Source organism: Lepus europaeus, chromosome 19 (genome assembly GCF_033115175.1).
Source record: "Lepus europaeus isolate LE1 chromosome 19, mLepTim1.pri, whole genome shotgun sequence".
Lineage (NCBI taxonomy): Eukaryota > Metazoa > Chordata > Mammalia > Lagomorpha > Leporidae > Lepus > Lepus europaeus.
The window spans coordinates 70793514-70810267 of NC_084845.1; the positions used below are offsets into that span (position 1 = coordinate 70793514).

The following is a 16754-nucleotide window of genomic DNA, read 5'->3' on the forward strand; positions in this document are numbered from 1 at the left end:
GCGACGGCAGCGAGGCCAGGACATCTGGCCTGAGGCCCCACGGAGCCACGGAGCGCCCCACTGCCAGGTAGACTCACCAGGATGCAGGCACCTGGTGCTGGCACAGGGAGCGCAGGGAAGCTCAGTGCTGCCAGCATGCGCAGGGCCCAGGGCCGTGAGCGCCCCGAGCGGCCAGCAGCCACGGTGGCGCAGGGCAAGGCCAGCTGAATGGCCGCAGTCCGAACGACACAGGCGTCTGAAACCCCACTACCACGAGCCCCCGCCTCCCTCCCTCAGCAGCGGACGCCGAGGCCAGGCCGGTCCCTCCCGGGTGAGGGCCGGTGCCAGCCTAGGGGCAGCTGCTGGCGTTTTCTGGGCCGGTTAGGAATCTGTGGCTGTTCCTCCGGACCGAGTAACTTGTCACAGCCGGGAGGGCCCAGCCCCACCTTCCTGGCTGCCACCCACGCCCTGCGAGAGCGGCCCGGGCCCGTGCCAGCTGCTACCAGGAGACAGCTGCGTGCCCAAACACTAGAAGCCGGTCCACGAGACGTGAGATTTTTTTTTAATCAGAACTGTTCTCGTCAACCACTGTGCTCTAGAAGTGGAGGCGAAGCCTCCCATGGCGACAGGGCAGGGTCCCTTAGAGCGAGCCTCTAGAAACTGTCTTCTTGGCTGTATTCAAGCAACGGCAAACCTCGGAGAGCCATGGCCCATGGCCCGGGGTCCCTGAGGCTTCGTGGCCGGTTCCCCCTGCTCGGGGACTGCCTCATTTGGCACAAGAAGAAGGGTCAACAGCTAAGGAGGGGAGGGGACGACAGAGCTATGGGCTCCATCCTGAAGGTGCTAGAAACCAGGCCCCAAACCTGAATGCCACGGCACGTGCTGCCAAGACCTGGGAGGGGAGCCAGGGTCTCCGGGCACAGCTGTGGGGGGCAGGGGTGCCAGGTGTGTCCCTGCTGCGGCCCAAGGGAGCCCTCTGCCTGAGCCCAGCAGGATCCTGGGAGGGCCTGCTGCCGCTCAGGGGTCACTCTAGGACGCCAAGCGTCCTGAAGCCTGTGTCTGGTCTTCAAGGCCAGTCAGGAGAAACGTCCCCGGATCTCTCAGGTCAGTGCCCCTCAGACGCCACCACCTGGGGTCCCCAGCCAGCAGGACGCAGCCTGTGCACCTGACGGCACTCAGAGCCACCCAGCCCGTGAGCCTGAGCGACACAGGCAAGATGTGAGCACAGGCCGCAAGACGGGCACATGGGCTCCGCAGAGGCCCCCGGGGACGGAGCGGGACGGGCACGTGGGCTCCGCAGAGGCCCCCAGGGGTGGAGCAGGCCGCAGGACGGGCACGTGGGCTCCGCAGAGGCCCCCGGGGGTGGAGCAGGACGGGCACGCGGGCTCCACAGAGGCCCCCAGGGATGGAGCAGGACGGGCACGGAGCGGGATGGGCCTCCGTATCTGACACTGACAGACGTCACCGAATGCAGGTGCTAGCACAGCGTGGCGCACCACGGGCGAAGCATCGGTGCTCGGGTTCCCCAGCGGGGCCTGGGCTGTAAAGCACCTCCACGTGTCCCCGCGCCTGTAAGGGGCTCCAAGACCACCCACTCTGGACGCTCAGCACTTTGAGAGCGGCAGTTCGTGGGCAGTCTCTGTGGACCTGCATTGCACAAGGAGCGGGCAGCCACGCGTGCGCGGGAAGGGGGAGGAGAGGGCCTGGACAGCAAGGTCCCGCCCAGAGCTGGCCGCTGGGGACGACTCCAAGTGAGTCCAGAGCAGGCAGGCACACGGGCTGTGTCTGCAGTGACCCGAGTGGCGAACTCCCTGCCACTTCCCAGAGGAACCAAGAACAGCAGCGGGGAACTTTCGTCCAGGATCCAAGCAAGCCAGGAGGGAAATGGGAAGCCGGCCGGCCCCGGCCCCACTGTGTGGCCACGTCCGGGGGCTCCTCCACGCACGTGCACGCTGCTGCCCAGACCGAGTCCGTCTCCTCTCCCTGACCACGTGGGCCGCGGGCACCGGGACACGGCTTCGTCGGGGGACAGGTACCGCCAGCTGCAACTGCTCTCTGCCCCGGCAAAAGCACAGGCCTCCCTGGAGGGGCGTGTCCTCCCCGGAAGGTACGGGCAGCTGAGCGCACGCTGACCTCTCCAGTTCAGTCCTCTGCAAGCCCCTGCGGCCCCCGAGCTCTGTGGTTCCCTAAGTCGTGCTCAGCTGCTTCCCGCGTGGCTCCCGACAGGCGCACGGGGACAGGCTACACACTATACACAGTGTGGGGGGCGGCGGGCTGGGACCCCGACAAGACACGGGTTCCGGCCAAAGGGCCAGACCTGCAAAGTGCATGCTGCTGCTGCCCCCGGGGTCCCGGGCCCCACGCCGGTCAGGAGGCGAGCGACTGGATGTTCTTGAGCATCTCGTCGAAGGCCTGCGGGGACGGCGCGTCGGCGTTGCGGAAGCTGGCCTGCACCCGGCTGTACAGGCTGAAGGACTTCAGCTCCAGCCAGACGAACCCAAAGCGGTCCTCGTCAAACAGGATGAAGGCTCCGGGGGTGCGCTCGGGGCTGGTGAAGCCGTGGCCGGCGATGAGGCCTGTCCCGTAAAAACTGAACAGACAGGAGCGGAGGCGTGAGGGGTGGGAAGGGCCCCGGCGAGCGTGCCACGCCCTCACACCACGGTCACCAGGCACCAGGACACTCGGCAGCCACGCCCTCACACCACGGTCACCAGGACAGGATCGGCAGCCACGCCCTCACACCACGGTCACCAGGACAGGATCGGCAGCCACGCCCTCACACCACGGTCACCAGGACAGGATCGGCAGCCACGCCCTCACACCACGGTCACCAGGACAGGATCGGCAGCCACGCCCTCACACCACGGTCACCAGGACACTCGGCAGCCACGCCCTCACACCACGGTCACCAGGCACCAGGACACTCAGCAGCCACGCCCTCACACCACGGTCACCAGGACAGGATCGGCAGCCACGCCCTCACACCACGGTCACCAGGACAGGATCGGCAGCCACGCCCTCACACCACGGTCACCAGGACAGGATCGGCAGCCACGCCCTCACACCACGGTCACCAGGACAGGATCGGCAGCCACGCCCTCACACCACGGTCACCAGGACAGGATCGGCAGCCACGCCCTCACACCACGGTCACCAGGCACCAGGACACTCGGCAGCCACGCCCTCACACCACGGTCACCAGGACACTCGGCAGCCACGCCCTCACACCACGGTCACCAGGACAGGATCGGCAGCCACGCCCTCACACCACGGTCACCAGGCACCAGGACACTCGGCAGCCACGCCCTCACACCACGGTCACCAGGACACTCGGCAGCCACGCCCTCACACCACGGTCACCAGGACAGGATCGGCAGCCACGCCCTCACACCACGGTCACCAGGACACTCGGCAGCCACGCCCTCACACCACGGTCACCAGGACAGGATCGGCAGCCACGCCCTCACACCACGGTCACCAGGACAGGATCGGCAGCCACGCCCTCACACCACGGTCACCAGGACAGGATCGGCAGCCACGCCCTCACACCACGGTCACCAGGACAGGATCGGCAGCCACGCCCTCACACCACGGTCACCAGGACAGGATCGGCAGCCACGCCCTCACACCACGGTCACCAGGACAGGATCGGCAGCCACGCCCTCACACCACGGTCACCAGGACAGGATCGGCAGCCACGCCCTCACACCACGGTCACCAGGACAGGATCGGCAGCCACGCCCTCACACCACGGTCACCAGGACAGGATCGGCAGCCACGCCCTCACACCACGGTCACCAGGACACTCGGCAGCCACGCCCTCACACCACGGTCACCAGGACACTCGGCAGCCACGCCCTCACACCACGGTCACCAGGACACTCGGCAGCCACGCCCTCACACCACGGTCACCAGGACACTCGGCAGCCACGCCCTCACACCACGGTCACCAGGACAGGATCGGCAGCCACGCCCTCACACCACGGTCACCAGGACAGGATCGGCAGCCACGCCCTCACACCACGGTCACCAGGACAGGATCGGCAGCCACGCCCTCACACCACGGTCACCAGGACAGGATCGGCAGCCACGCCCTCACACCACGGTCACCAGGCACCAGGACACTCGGCAGCCACGCCCTCACACCACGGTCACCAGGCACCAGGACAGACTCGGCAGCAGGGACACCAACAAGGGCCCGGCCTCTCCCGAGAGGGCGCCAGGTGAACTCTCCACGGGCTCGGGTGCGAGGCGGTCTGGAGCTGGGAGACTACAGCCTTGCGAGTAGGGACGACCTGACCATGACCCTGTGACCTGGGAGACTGTGGACTGAGTTCTGGGCGATGGGCAGTGTCCCAGCTCTGTGCTGTCCAGGACAGCAGCCGCCAGCCGTGTGGGCCAGGGAGACCGAGGACCTGGACTTCTCCTTTAGCCAGTTGACATTTAAATCGCCCTGGAGGGTGAGGCCAGGATGGGGGCCGTGTGGCCTGGTTGGCAGCGAGGGCCTGGCATGTGCTGAGTCAGCAGCTGTGGCCAACATGCAGCAAAGCACCAGCCGGCGCCCAGGCAAGACCTGCACCGGTCAGGGACCTGGGCCCACGCCCCTCAGGGAGGACAGCGCCCAGACAAGACCTGCACCGGTCAGGGACCCGGGACCCACGCCCCTCGGGGAGGACAGTGCCCGGGCAAGACCTGCACCGGTCAGGGACCTGGGCCCACACCCCTCAGGGAGGACAGCGCCCGGACAAGACCTGCACCGGTCAGGGACCTGGGCCCACGCCCCTCAGGGAGGACAGTGCCCGGGCAAGACCTGCACCGGTCAGGGACCCGGGACCCACGCCCCTCAGGGAGGACAGCGCCCGGGCAAGACCTGCACCGGTCAGGGACCCGGGACCCACGCCCCTCGGGGAGGACAGCGCCCGGGCAAGACCTGCACCGGTCAGGGACCCGGGACCCACGCCCCTCGGGGAGGACAGCGCCCGGACAAGACCTGCACCGGTCAGGGACCCGGGACCCACGCCCCTCAGGGAGGACAGCGCCCGGGCAAGACCTGCACCGGTCAGGGACCTGGGCCCACACCCCTCAGGGAGGACAGCGCCCGGACAAGACCTGCACCGGTCAGGGACCTGGGCCCACGCCCCTCAGGGAGGACAGCGGCCAGCAGGCCACTCCATACACTGCTCGAGGGCTGCCAGGGGGCCGGCCCAGCACAGCAGGGGCAGCGGAAACTAACAGAACAGAGTGGGAAGGCAGAGGGGAAGACTCCAGGGGGCAGTGAAGGGCCTCGGCCGCCTGTGGTCACCGAGACGCGGCAGGAACGGCCGTATACCGCTCCCCAGGGGTGCAACCAGGCAGGCAGCCAACGCGGCCGGGCCAGAGGGGGAGGAGGCACTGAGCACTTGCCACAGCTGTGACAGTGAGGTCTCAGGATGGTCACCTCAGAGGCCACCGAGGAGCTGCACTGTCCCTGCCTCACACGGCTTTCGGAGGAGGCCTCCCGTCCGGGAAGCTGACACCCTAACAGCACCCGACAGCAGGAGGCCGGCAGCTTCCCTGCGAGAGCAGCCGCGAGGCCCAGGAGGCAGCGTGGCCCGCTCAGGTGCTGGGGGCTGCAGCTAACTTGTCAGAGCCCCCCGGCCCACCCTGCCCGCCGCGGCCGGCAGTCCTCACCACATCCTGCACGTGCGGGGGTAGTCCTCGCTCCTCGAGCTCACGCCCACGGGCAGCACGAAGGGCTGCCCCTGGCTCGACGGGCCGGGCTGCTCCGTTGCCATGGCCGCTGCATCCCCAGGCTTCCCACCGTCCTCCGCGGGCTCCTGGTGCGGCCCGTGTTCCGGCCCCTCGGCCTCGTGCCTGCCCCCCTGCTGCTCCTGCCGCACCTGCTCGCGGGCCTCCAGGACCAGGCGGGACAGCTCGTTGAAGTTGCGCAGGTTCTCCACGTCGGGCAGCTGGATACGGTGCCGCAGGTCAATCTCGACCGTCTGCTGCCCAGCGGGGATGTTGGGGTCACCCTGCAGTTGGGGTGAGGGGCAGACAGGGACATGCAGACCCGCTCTGGGCTCCCAGCCCACAACCCTGGGAAAGCGGCGGGGGGCCAGGACAAGGTCTCCACAGACAGGTGCTTTGTGGAGTCCACAGACGCCGACACACGTGTGCTCGGCTGGGAACCGGGCCCTCTGGCCCCGAGCTGCTGGCCCGGAAGGTCCCTGCAGCTCCACAGAGACTGCAGACAAAACCCGGGGAGGGGTCGTCACAGCCGCACGTGCCTGCTGCTGGCCCCGTGCCACAAAGCTCCCCAGGAGCTTCCCCCACCGCAGAGGGACCCGACAGGAGCTCTGCTTTTTCAGGGCTGGTCAGTGCCACCCACCAGAAACCCAGCGGAGCCAGCAGGCACGGTGTGAACAGCGGCCCCTGCGCCAGCAGTGAGCCCCGCTGCGTGGCAGCCGGTCAGGCCCAGGAGCGGGGACGAGGCTCGCGGGGCAGCGCACTCCTGGCCAGGCTCTCCTGAGCCGCTGGCAGCCGGTGCCAGGGGCCGCCTGCTGACACACAGACCCAGGTGTGGCTGCGTCTCGGCCTCACGCAGACAGCTCAGGGGGCCCGTCCCCAGGACACCCCCAGTGAAATCCGGACTCCAGGGGTGGGGTCTGCACCAGGGTTCCCAGGGGCAGCCGGGGCTGAGCACCAGTGTGGCTAAGCCGACTGGACACACCCAGATCCGGGCTCAGTGGGGCTGGGTCTCAGGTACAGCATCTTTCTGTCTGCCCGGCACGGTGAACCCACAGCGGCCTCACAGAAAACGCACAGCGCGGGCCCGGGAGCGGCGGCAGGTGGCACGGCGCCCCTCACCGTGATCTTGGTGCCCCTGGCCACGCGCCCGTGGAAGCTGAGCATCACGATCTCCAGGCCGTGGCTGCCGTAGGTGCCTTTGAAGAGGCCGGGCTGGATGAGGTCGTCCGGGCGGCTGGGCGGGAGGTAGATGCGGCGGTAGGTCAGGCAGTTGCTGTGGGGGCGGAGGAGGCACAACTCACAACCCATCCTGGCTGTGGCCCGGGAGAGGCTTCCCCGGCCTGCAGGGAGCCACGCCCACCCCACGGCCTGCGGCACAGCAGAGCCGGCACCGCTGTCCACAGCCCAAGGGACTCAGCAGGGGCAGGGTCCCCCAGCACCCGAGTGGGAGGGAAACGCCGCTCCTGCTCCACCCGCCTGGAGAAAGCAGCCCACGTCACCTGAGGGGACCCTGCAGCGGGCTGAGCGGGAGCGGGGCAAGAACCTGGCCTGGCAGAGCTGACATGGTTCTGACACGCAAGTCACAGGAGTGTCTGTGCCAAACCAGACAGAACACAGACACCCAGGTGGGGACCAGGACGCGGGCTGCGCCCAGAGCCCCCAGGACAGGGCTGTACCCCAGAGCCCCCAGGACAGGGCTGCGCCCAGAGCCCCCAGGGGTGGGGCTGTGCCCCAGAGCCCCCAGGACGGGGCTGTGCCCAGAGCACTCAGGACGGGGCTGTGTCCCAGAGCCCCCAGGATGGGGCTGCGCCCAGAGCACTCGGGACGGGGCTGTACCCCAGAGCCCCCGGGACGGGGCTGTGTCCCCAGAGTCCCCAGGACGGGGCTGCGCCCAGAGCACTCGGGACGGGGCTGTACCCCAGAGCCCCCAGGACGGGGCTGTGTCCCCAGAGTCCCCAGGACGGGGCTGCGCCCAGAGTCCCCGGGACGGGGCTGTCCCCAGAGCCCCCGGGACGGGGCTGTACCCCAGAGCCCCCGGGACGGGGCTGTGCCCAGAGCACTCAGGGGTGGGGCTGTGCCCCAGAGCCCCCAGGGCGGGGCTGTGCCCAGAGCCCCCGGGACGGGGCTGTGCCCAGAGCACTCAGGGGTGGGGCTGTGCCCCAGAGCCCCCAGGGCGGGGCTGTGCCCAGAGCCCCCGGGACGGGGCTGTGCCCAGAGTCCCCGGGGACGGGGATGTTCCCAGAGCCCCCGGGACGGGGCTGTGCCCAGAGCCCCCGGGGACGGGGCTGTCCCCAGAGCACGCAGGACGGGGCTGCGCCCAGAGCCCCCAGGACGGGGCTGTACCCCAGAGCCCCCGGGACGGGGCTGCGCCCAGAGCCCCCAGGACGGGGCTGTGCCCAGAGCCCCCAGGGCGAGGCTGTACCCCAGAGCCCCCAGGACGGGGCTGTGCCCAGAGTCCCCAGGACGGGGCTGTGTCCCAGAGCCCCCGGGATGGGGCTGTGTCCCAGAGCCCCCGGGATGGGGCTGTACCCCAGAGCCCCGGGGACGGGGATGTTCCCAGAGCCCCCAGGATGGGGCTGCGCCCAGAGCACTCGGGACGGGGCTGCGCCCAGAGCCCCCGGGATGGGGCTGTGCCCAGAGCCCCCAGGGCGGGGCTGTGCCCCAGAGCCCCCGGGATGGGGCTGTGCCCAGAGCCCCCAGGGCGGGGCTGTGCCCCAGAGCCCCCGGGACGGGGCTGCGCCCAGAGCCCCCAGGGCGGGGCTGTGCCCCAGAGCCCCCGGGATGGGGCTGTACCCCAGAGCCCCGGGGACGGGGATGTTCCCAGAGCCCCCGGGATGGGGCTGCGCCCAGAGCACTCAGGACGGGGCTGTGCCCCAGAGCCCCCGGGACGGGGCTGTGTCCCAGAGCACTCAGGACGGGGCTGTGTCCCAGAGCCCCCAGGACGGGGCTGTGTCCCAGAGCCCCCAGGACGGGGCTGTGCCCAGAGCCCCCAGGACGGGGCTGTGCCCAGAGCCCCCAGGGCGGGGCTGCGCCCAGAGCACTCACTCGTACTGGCTGGTGTAGATGAACTTCATCAAGATAAGTTCTTGCATGTGTTCGTGGAAGATGTCCTCCAGCGTGCGGCCCCATTCCTCCCGCAGCCACGTCCGAAACTCCTGCCACGAGAACGCAGTGCGTGAAGGTGACCAGGACACAACAGCAGGAGGTGGCGGCCCCAGAGCTATTCCACGCGCAGCACATCTGCACCCAAGGGCCAACGCCACGGATGCAGCGGGGACAGCCGGGGAAGACCCGGGGGCTGCTGCGTGTCGTGGGCCCCAGCCCAGCGGTGAGCGGTGAAGCGCCCAGGTCCTCACCACCAGGGCACACAGCCCAGGCGCCTCCGGGCACGGCAGGAACCACGGCGGCTCCTTCAGGCAAGGCTGGGCCACAGCCTGCGTCCAGGGCTTCCCCGTACAACCCACACGGGCCTCACTGCCGTGGGGAGGAGCCCACGCACACAGCCCCCGCTCTGTGCCACCAGCGAGGCGCGGGACGGCCAGCCAGGCAGACTGTGGAGTAGACTCCATGCTGAAGATGTCTTCGCAGTCAGGCTGAACGTAAAGTAAGTGTATTTACAAAAGGGGGCCTTCATGAACACCCGCCCCCAAAGCTCATGCTAAGGATATTTAGTGAACAGTTTGATTCTAACAAATTAGCAGGATTTATTCAAACTCTCATTTCCTAACTGAATATACCGTTTCTAATGATGATCTAGAACTAGCTCTACAGAGGTTAAGAGCCATTTAGAAAAAAAAAAAAAAAAACCTAAACCTATTAATTGCTTTAACACGTTACTGTCCCCAAACACGGTCCCCAAACGCCAACAAAAACCAGAAATTACTAGACTATTGGTACTACTGGCCAATAAAAAAAAAAACAAAACTGAATTTCTATGTACACTGGTAGCACAAAACTGCACATCCTCCAAACACAGAGGCCTTGGGGAGAAACGTTAACAACGTGTGCTGAGACCTCTGTCCCAAGACCCAGACCACTGCTGACCGGGCAAGGAAGTCCAGAGAGCCTGTCCACAGCCGGGGACGCCACGCTCTGTCCACACAACCTCCAGGCCCTTCATGCTGGCCAAACACCCCCAGGCCCTGGCAGGCACAGCAGGCAGATTCTGAGACCCATACGCAAATGCACAGAGATCAGACGCGCAGAAATCCCGAACACGCAGCTCTGAGGCCACGGCGCCGTGGGCTGAGCCGCCGCCTGCAGTACCGGCGTCCCACACGGGCGCTGGCTGGACTCCTAGCTGCTCTGCTTCCAATCCAGCTCCCTGCTAACACACCTGGGAAAGCAGAGAAGATGGCCCAAGTGCTTGGGCCCTGCACCACGTGGGAGCCTGGAGGAAGCTGCTGGCTCCTGGCCCCAGCCTGGACCAGCTGTGTAGGCCATTCTGGGGAATGAACCAGCAGATGGAAGACCTCTCTCTCTCTCTCGCCTTCTGTGTAGCTCTGTCGTTCAAATATCTCGAAAAAAAAGAAGGAGGAGAAGGAGGGGAGGAGGGAGAGGGAGAGAAGGAGGAGGAAGAGAAGAAGAAAAGAAAGAAGAAGAAAGAAAACAAAGAGCCAAGCTAGACACCAGCGAGCTCCTACTACGCCCTGGCAACGGGAGGACGGCACGAGCCTGGCACGAGCCTGGCACCAGAGTCCAGAAGCAGACCCGCGCGGAGCCGGCCCTGGCAACGGGAGGACGGCACGAGCCTGGCACCAGAGTCCAGAAGCAGACCCACGCAGAGCCGGCCCTGGCAACGGGAGGACGGCACGAGCCTGGCACCAGAGTCCAGAAGCAGACCCACGCAGAGCCGGCCCTGGCAACGGGAGGACGGCACGAGCCTGGCACGAGCCTGGCACCAGAGTCCAGAAGCAGACCCGCGCAGAGCCGGCCCTGGCAACGGGAGGACGGCACGAGCCTGGCACGAGCCTGGCACCAGAGTCCAGAAGCAGACCCACGCAGAGCCGGCCCTGGCAACGGGAGGACGGCACGAGCCTGGCACCAGAGTCCAGAAGCAGACCCGCGCGGAGCCGGCCCTGGCAACGGGAGGACGGCACGAGCCTGGCACCAGAGTCCAGAAGCAGACCCGCGCGGAGCCGGCCCTGGCAACGGGAGGACGGCACGAGCCTGGCACGAGCCTGGCACCAGAGTCCAGAAGCAGACCCACGCAGAGCCGGCCCTGGCAACGGGAGGACGGCACGAGCCTGGCACCAGAGTCCAGAAGCAGACCCACGCAGAGCCGGCCCTGGCAACGGGAGGACGGCACGAGCCTGGCACCAGAGTCCAGAAGCAGACCCACGCAGAGCCGGCCCTGGCAACGGGAGGACGGCACGAGCCTGGCACGAGCCTGGCACCAGAGTCCAGAAGCAGACCCGCGCAGAGCCGGCCCTGGCAACGGGAGGACGGCACGAGCCTGGCACGAGCCTGGCACCAGAGTCCAGAAGCAGACCCACGCAGAGCCGGCCCTGGCAACGGGAGGACGGCACGAGCCTGGCACCAGAGTCCAGAAGCAGACCCGCGCGGAGCCGGCCCTGGCAACGGGAGGACGGCACGAGCCTGGCACGAGCCTGGCACCAGAGTCCAGAAGCAGACCCGCGCGGAGCCGGCCCTGGCAACGGGAGGACGGCACGAGCCTGGCACGAGCCTGGCACCAGAGTCCAGAAGCAGACCCACGCAGAGCCGGCCCTGGCAACGGGAGGACGGCACGAGCCTGGCACCAGAGTCCAGAAGCAGACCCACGCAGAGCCGGCCCTGGCAACGGGAGGACGGCACGAGCCTGGCACCAGAGTCCAGAAGCAGACCCGCGCGGAGCCGGCCCTGGCAACGGGAGGACGGCACGAGCCTGGCACGAGCCTGGCACCAGAGTCCGGAAGCAGACCCGCGCGGAGCCGGCCCTGGCAACGGGAGGACGGCACGAGCCTGGCACGAGCCTGGCACCAGAGTCCGGAAGCAGACCCGCGCGGAGCCGGCCCTGGCAACGGGAGGACGGCACGAGCCTGGCACGAGCCTGGCACCAGAGTCCGGAAGCAGACCCGCGCGGAGCCGGCCCTGGCAACGGGAGGACGGCACGAGCCTGGCACCAGAGTCCAGAAGCAGACCCGCGCGGAGCCGGCCCTGGCAACGGGAGGACGGCACGAGCCTGGCACCAGAGTCCAGAAGCAGACCCGCGCGGAGCCGGCCCTGGCAACGGGAGGACGGCACGAGCCTGGCACCAGAGTCCAGAAGCAGACCCGCGCGGAGCCGGCCCTGGCAACGGGAGGACGGCACGAGCCTGGCACCAGAGTCCAGAAGCAGACCCGCGCGGAGCCGGCCCTGGCAACGGGAGGACGGCACGAGCCTGGCACCAGAGTCCAGAAGCAGACCCGCGCGGAGCCGGCCCTGGCAACGGGAGGACGGCACGAGCCTGGCACGAGCCTGGCACCAGAGTCCGGAAGCAGACCCGCGCAGAGCCGGCCCTGGCAACGGGAGGACGGCACGAGCCTGGCACGAGCCTGGCACCAGAGTCCAGAAGCAGACCCGCGCGGAGCCGGCCCTGGCAACGGGAGGACGGCACGAGCCTGGCACCAGAGTCCAGAAGCAGACCCGCGCGGAGCCGGCCCTGGCAACGGGAGGACGGCACGAGCCTGGCACGAGCCTGGCACCAGAGTCCGGAAGCAGACCCGCGCAGAGCCGGCCCTGGCAACGGGAGGACGGCACGAGCCTGGCACGAGCCTGGCACCAGAGTCCAGAAGCAGACCCGCGCGGAGCCGGCCCTGGCAACGGGAGGACGGCACGAGCCTGGCACGAGCCTGGCACCAGAGTCCAGAAGCAGACCCGCGCGGAGCCGGCCCTGGCAACGGGAGGACGGCACGAGCCTGGCACGAGCCTGGCACCAGAGTCCGGAAGCAGACCCGCGCAGAGCCGGCCCTGGCAACGGGAGGACGGCACGAGCCTGGCACGAGCCTGGCACCAGAGTCCAGAAGCAGACCCGCGCGGAGCCGGCCCTGGCAACGGGAGGACGGCACGAGCCTGGCACGAGCCTGGCACCAGAGTCCAGAAGCAGACCCGCGCGGAGCCGGCCCTGGCAACGGGAGGACGGCACGAGCCTGGCACGAGCCTGGCACCAGAGTCCAGAAGCAGACCCGCGCGGAGCCGGCCCTGGCAACGGGAGGACGGCACGAGCCTGGCACGAGCCTGGCACCAGAGTCCAGAAGCAGACCCGCGCGGAGCCGGCCCTGGCAACGGGAGGACGGCACGAGCCTGGCACGAGCCTGGCACCAGAGTCCAGAAGCAGACCCACGCAGAGCCGGCCCTGGCAACGGGAGGACGGCACGAGCCTGGCACCAGAGTCCAGAAGCAGACCCACGCAGAGCCGGCCCTGGCAACGGGAGGACGGCACGAGCCTGGCACCAGAGTCCAGAAGCAGACCCACGCGAAGCCGGCTGAGCGGCTCCCAACAAAGGTGCCCTCCCCCGGCCCTGGGGAAGGTGCTCCATCAGCCGGATGCAGAGGGAATGAGCGGCAGGTCCCACCTCACACCAGCGCAGGAGACACTCCCCATGGAGCAAGAACGGACATAAAGCAAAGCCACACCTGCACTGAAACACCGGAGGGGGCCGGTGTCGGGTGCGGCAGGCTAAGCCGCTGCTCGGGATACCGCACTCCGTGTCAGGGCGCAGGTCTGAGTCGCAGCAGCTCCGCCCCCGACCCGGCCCCCCGCTAACGCACCTAGGAAGGGCCCTGCCAGCCACACAGTTCGGCTCCCGGCTCCTGGCTCCAGCCTGGCCCGGACCTGTGCCGCAGCCATTGGGGAGATCTGTCACTCTGCCTCCTGTGTATGTGCCTCCTAGGATCAGATGTCATCAGAACTAAGACCTCCCACTGAAGTGCCGAATTTACGGAGCAAAGGTTCTTTCAAATCAAATGCAGCCCGCACTGTGGTGCAGCCTGGTTAAGCCATCCCCGCGGCGCTGACATCCCACTGGGTGCCGGGCCAGCTCCCAGCTCTTCCTGTCATCCAGCCCCCTGCTGATGCACCTGGGAAAGCAGAGAAGATGGCCAAGGTGCCTGGGCCCTGCACCCACGTGAGAGACCCAGATGGAGTTCTGGGCTCCTGGCGTCAGCCACTTGGGGAGTGAACCAGTGGATGGAAGATCTCTGTGTCTCCCTCTCTCTCTGTGACTCTGCCTTTCAAATAAATAAACGTATTTTTAAAAGCATTGACTACAGGGCCAGTGCTGCAGCACGGTGGGTTAAGCCACTGACCCCAGTGCCAGCATCCCACACGGGCACTGGTTTGAGCCCCGGCTGCTCCAGTTGCCATCCAGCTCCCTGCTACTGTGCCTGGGAAAGCAGTGGAGGACAGAACAGGTGCTTGGGTCTCTGTACCCAGGTGGGAGACCCAGAAGAAGCTCCTGGCTCCTGGCTTCGGCCTGGTCCAGCCCCCCAGCCGATGCCATTTGGGAAGTGGACCAGTGGAAGGAGGGTATCTCCCTCCCCCCTCTGTAATTCTGACTTAAGGTAAATATTTGTTAAAAATCCAATGCATAAGCAACAGATGAAGACGGAAGTGAGTGAATGTAATGTATTGCTGTTACCATGGTGAAGAATCGCCCTGAACTCACACACCGGAAGACGACTGGGCGCACGGGGGATCTGATCCACTCCAGGAGAAGGTCGCGCTCGTTAGGACACCCAGCAGCCTGGTGACAGCACAGCACCCTCTGGAGTCTGTTTACCAGAAGTCGCCTCACCACAGCCTGGCACACGAGGCACCAGCTTCCCCAGGGCTCGCACGCCACACGCCTGGCACACCACAGCCCCGGGAGCTGGGCCGGGCGAGGCGAGGGTGCCGGCGGCTCTCAGGGAAGGCCCAGCGCGCCCAAACTCCCTCCGGTCCTCCCCACCTCCGTCCGGGGAAGGGCCACGATGGCCCAGCCCGGCCGTCACCCGCGAGGAAGCAGCCAGCCCGGCGGGGCCCACGCGGGAGTGACGGCCGGGAGTCGGGGGGGTCTGAAGGACTCGGGCTGGAGGAGACGGGAACCCGTGCCCTGGCGTCGCGGCAGACCATGGCAGAAGCGGGAGCCTGGCAAGCCTCACCGTCAGCACCGCTTACTGCCGGCGACAGCCGCTGGGGAGCCTCAATCCCTTCCTGAGCTGCAGGAAGCCCAGGGTCCCCAGGCCCTCACAGCTCAGAGGGCGGCGCAGGGGCATCCATCGGAACACCCAGAGGAGCCGGAGGATCTCTGTGTCCCAGGGGACTCCCAGGTCCTGTGGCAGGCGTCTGCCCACAGCCTGTTACGTGCAGTTGTCCTAAGTACCCCTGGGAACCGCCACGCTGGTCTAGAATTCCAAGCGAGTGTCCACCGTCAGAGCAGGGGCAGCCCTGACCTCCCTCAGTTCCCCAAACCATCAGGATGTGTCTGGGTCAGCCCAGACGCCCCACCACAGCTCCCTGGGGACGGAAGCGGCTGTGGGTCACACTGAGTTGATCACAGGCCCACCCACGGGAGCACCCTGTCCCTGCAGCCGCCCACACTGCCCACACTAGAAGCCACGGGTGGCCAAGGTGGCCAAGGTGGACAAGGTGGACACGGGCCAGTGACACATTCCGCTGGCGAGGCAGCCACGCAGCAGCTGACAAGAGGCCTCAGCAGATCCCTCGGCGCCTCTGGACCCCACCCCACATAGTCCCGGCCTGGGCTGGGGTCCCGAGTCCTGGGCAAGGCGTGCACACGGCCACGGACAGATAGAGGCTGCAAGAGAAACCCAGAGAGCAGCGTGGCGTCTGGCGGCACAGAACGCCGGCTTGGAAACCTGCAGGCCATGCTGGGCTGGGCGCAGCACCTGCCACACACGCCGGGGACCGGGCCCGCTCCGGTCACCGTGGTCTTCGGGGAGCGAAGCGGCGGATGGGGGCTCCGTCTCCACACACACTGAAGAGTGGGAGGTTTCGGGCACTGTGGCACGGCGGGTTACGCCGCCACCTGGGACACCTGCCTCTCACAGCAGTGTCTGGGACGGAGCCCCCGGTGTTCCAGCCACCTTCCTGCACGCACACGGGAGCCAGGAGATAAAGGCCTAAGCATCGGGGTTCCTGCCACCCGTGGGGCGGTTCTGAGTTCCCGGCTGTGGCTATTGGCATTTTAGGGGCTAACCAGGGGATGAGAGATTTCTCTGTGTCTCTCCCTCTCTGTCACTCTGCTTTTCAAATACATAAAATTTAGGGAAAAAATTGGGGGGGGGGGGGCAGGTGTCTGGTGACGCGGTTCAGCTGCCAGGCACCCAGCACGTCACAGGGTTGGATTCCTGGCTCCACGTCCAACCACAGCTGCCGGGAGGTGGCAGGTGACAGCTCAACTACTTGGGTCCCTGTCACACACGTGGGACACTCGAGACTCCCGGGTTAGCCTGGCCCAAGCCTGGCTGTTACAGGCATTTTGGGGGGTGAATCAGCAATGGAAGAGCTCCCTGACCAGCCTCTCAACAATGAAATGCACGAGCACCTGGCCGGGCAGTTAAGATGCCACCTGGTGGAATGCCTAACGAGTCCTGGCGCCATTTCGACACAGCTTCCTGCTGACGCACAGCCGGGGAGGCAGCAGGTGACGGGTCAAGCACCCGGGTCCCTCCGCCACCCACACGGGAGAACCAGCCTGGCTTTCCGGCCCCTGGCTTTGGCCTGGCCCGGCCCCAGCTGTTCAACAATTATCTGTGGAGACAGCAGATGGCAGATCTCTATCATTCTGCTTTCAAAAATAAACAAATAAAACTTAAACACACACACACACACACAATGCAAAAATCAAATATTTGGGACCAGCATAAGTCACTGCGTACAGCACCAGCATCCCTTCTGGGCACCGGTTCAATTCCCGGCTCCTCCACTTCCGATCCAGCTCCTTGCTAATGCACCTGGGCAATCAGCAGGACGGCCCACATGTCTGGGCCCCTGCACCCACGTGGGGGACCTGGAAGAAGCTCCTGGCTTCAGTCTGTCCCAGCTGTGGCCACTGTGACCATTTAGG

The 16754-nt window shown here is 67.1% G+C and overlaps 1 protein-coding gene across 2 annotated transcripts in view; it reads right to left on the bottom strand.

Annotated features, from left to right (window-relative positions):
* Positions 1–528: 528 nt before the first annotated feature.
* The window catches only part of FBXO31 (F-box protein 31), a 51192-nt gene continuing 34966 nt past the window's right edge, over positions 529–16754 (bottom strand). For both annotated transcript variants that reach the window (XM_062176968.1, XM_062176967.1), the window contains 4 exons: positions 8752–8861; positions 6826–6979; positions 5650–5990; positions 529–2569 (listed from right to left, as the gene is read on the bottom strand). In XM_062176968.1, the coding sequence (XP_062032952.1) occupies positions 2347–2569; positions 5650–5990; positions 6826–6979; positions 8752–8861 (828 nt within the window). In that variant the 3' untranslated portion in view covers positions 529–2346. The remainder of the gene's footprint in view (positions 2570–5649; positions 5991–6825; positions 6980–8751; positions 8862–16754) is intronic.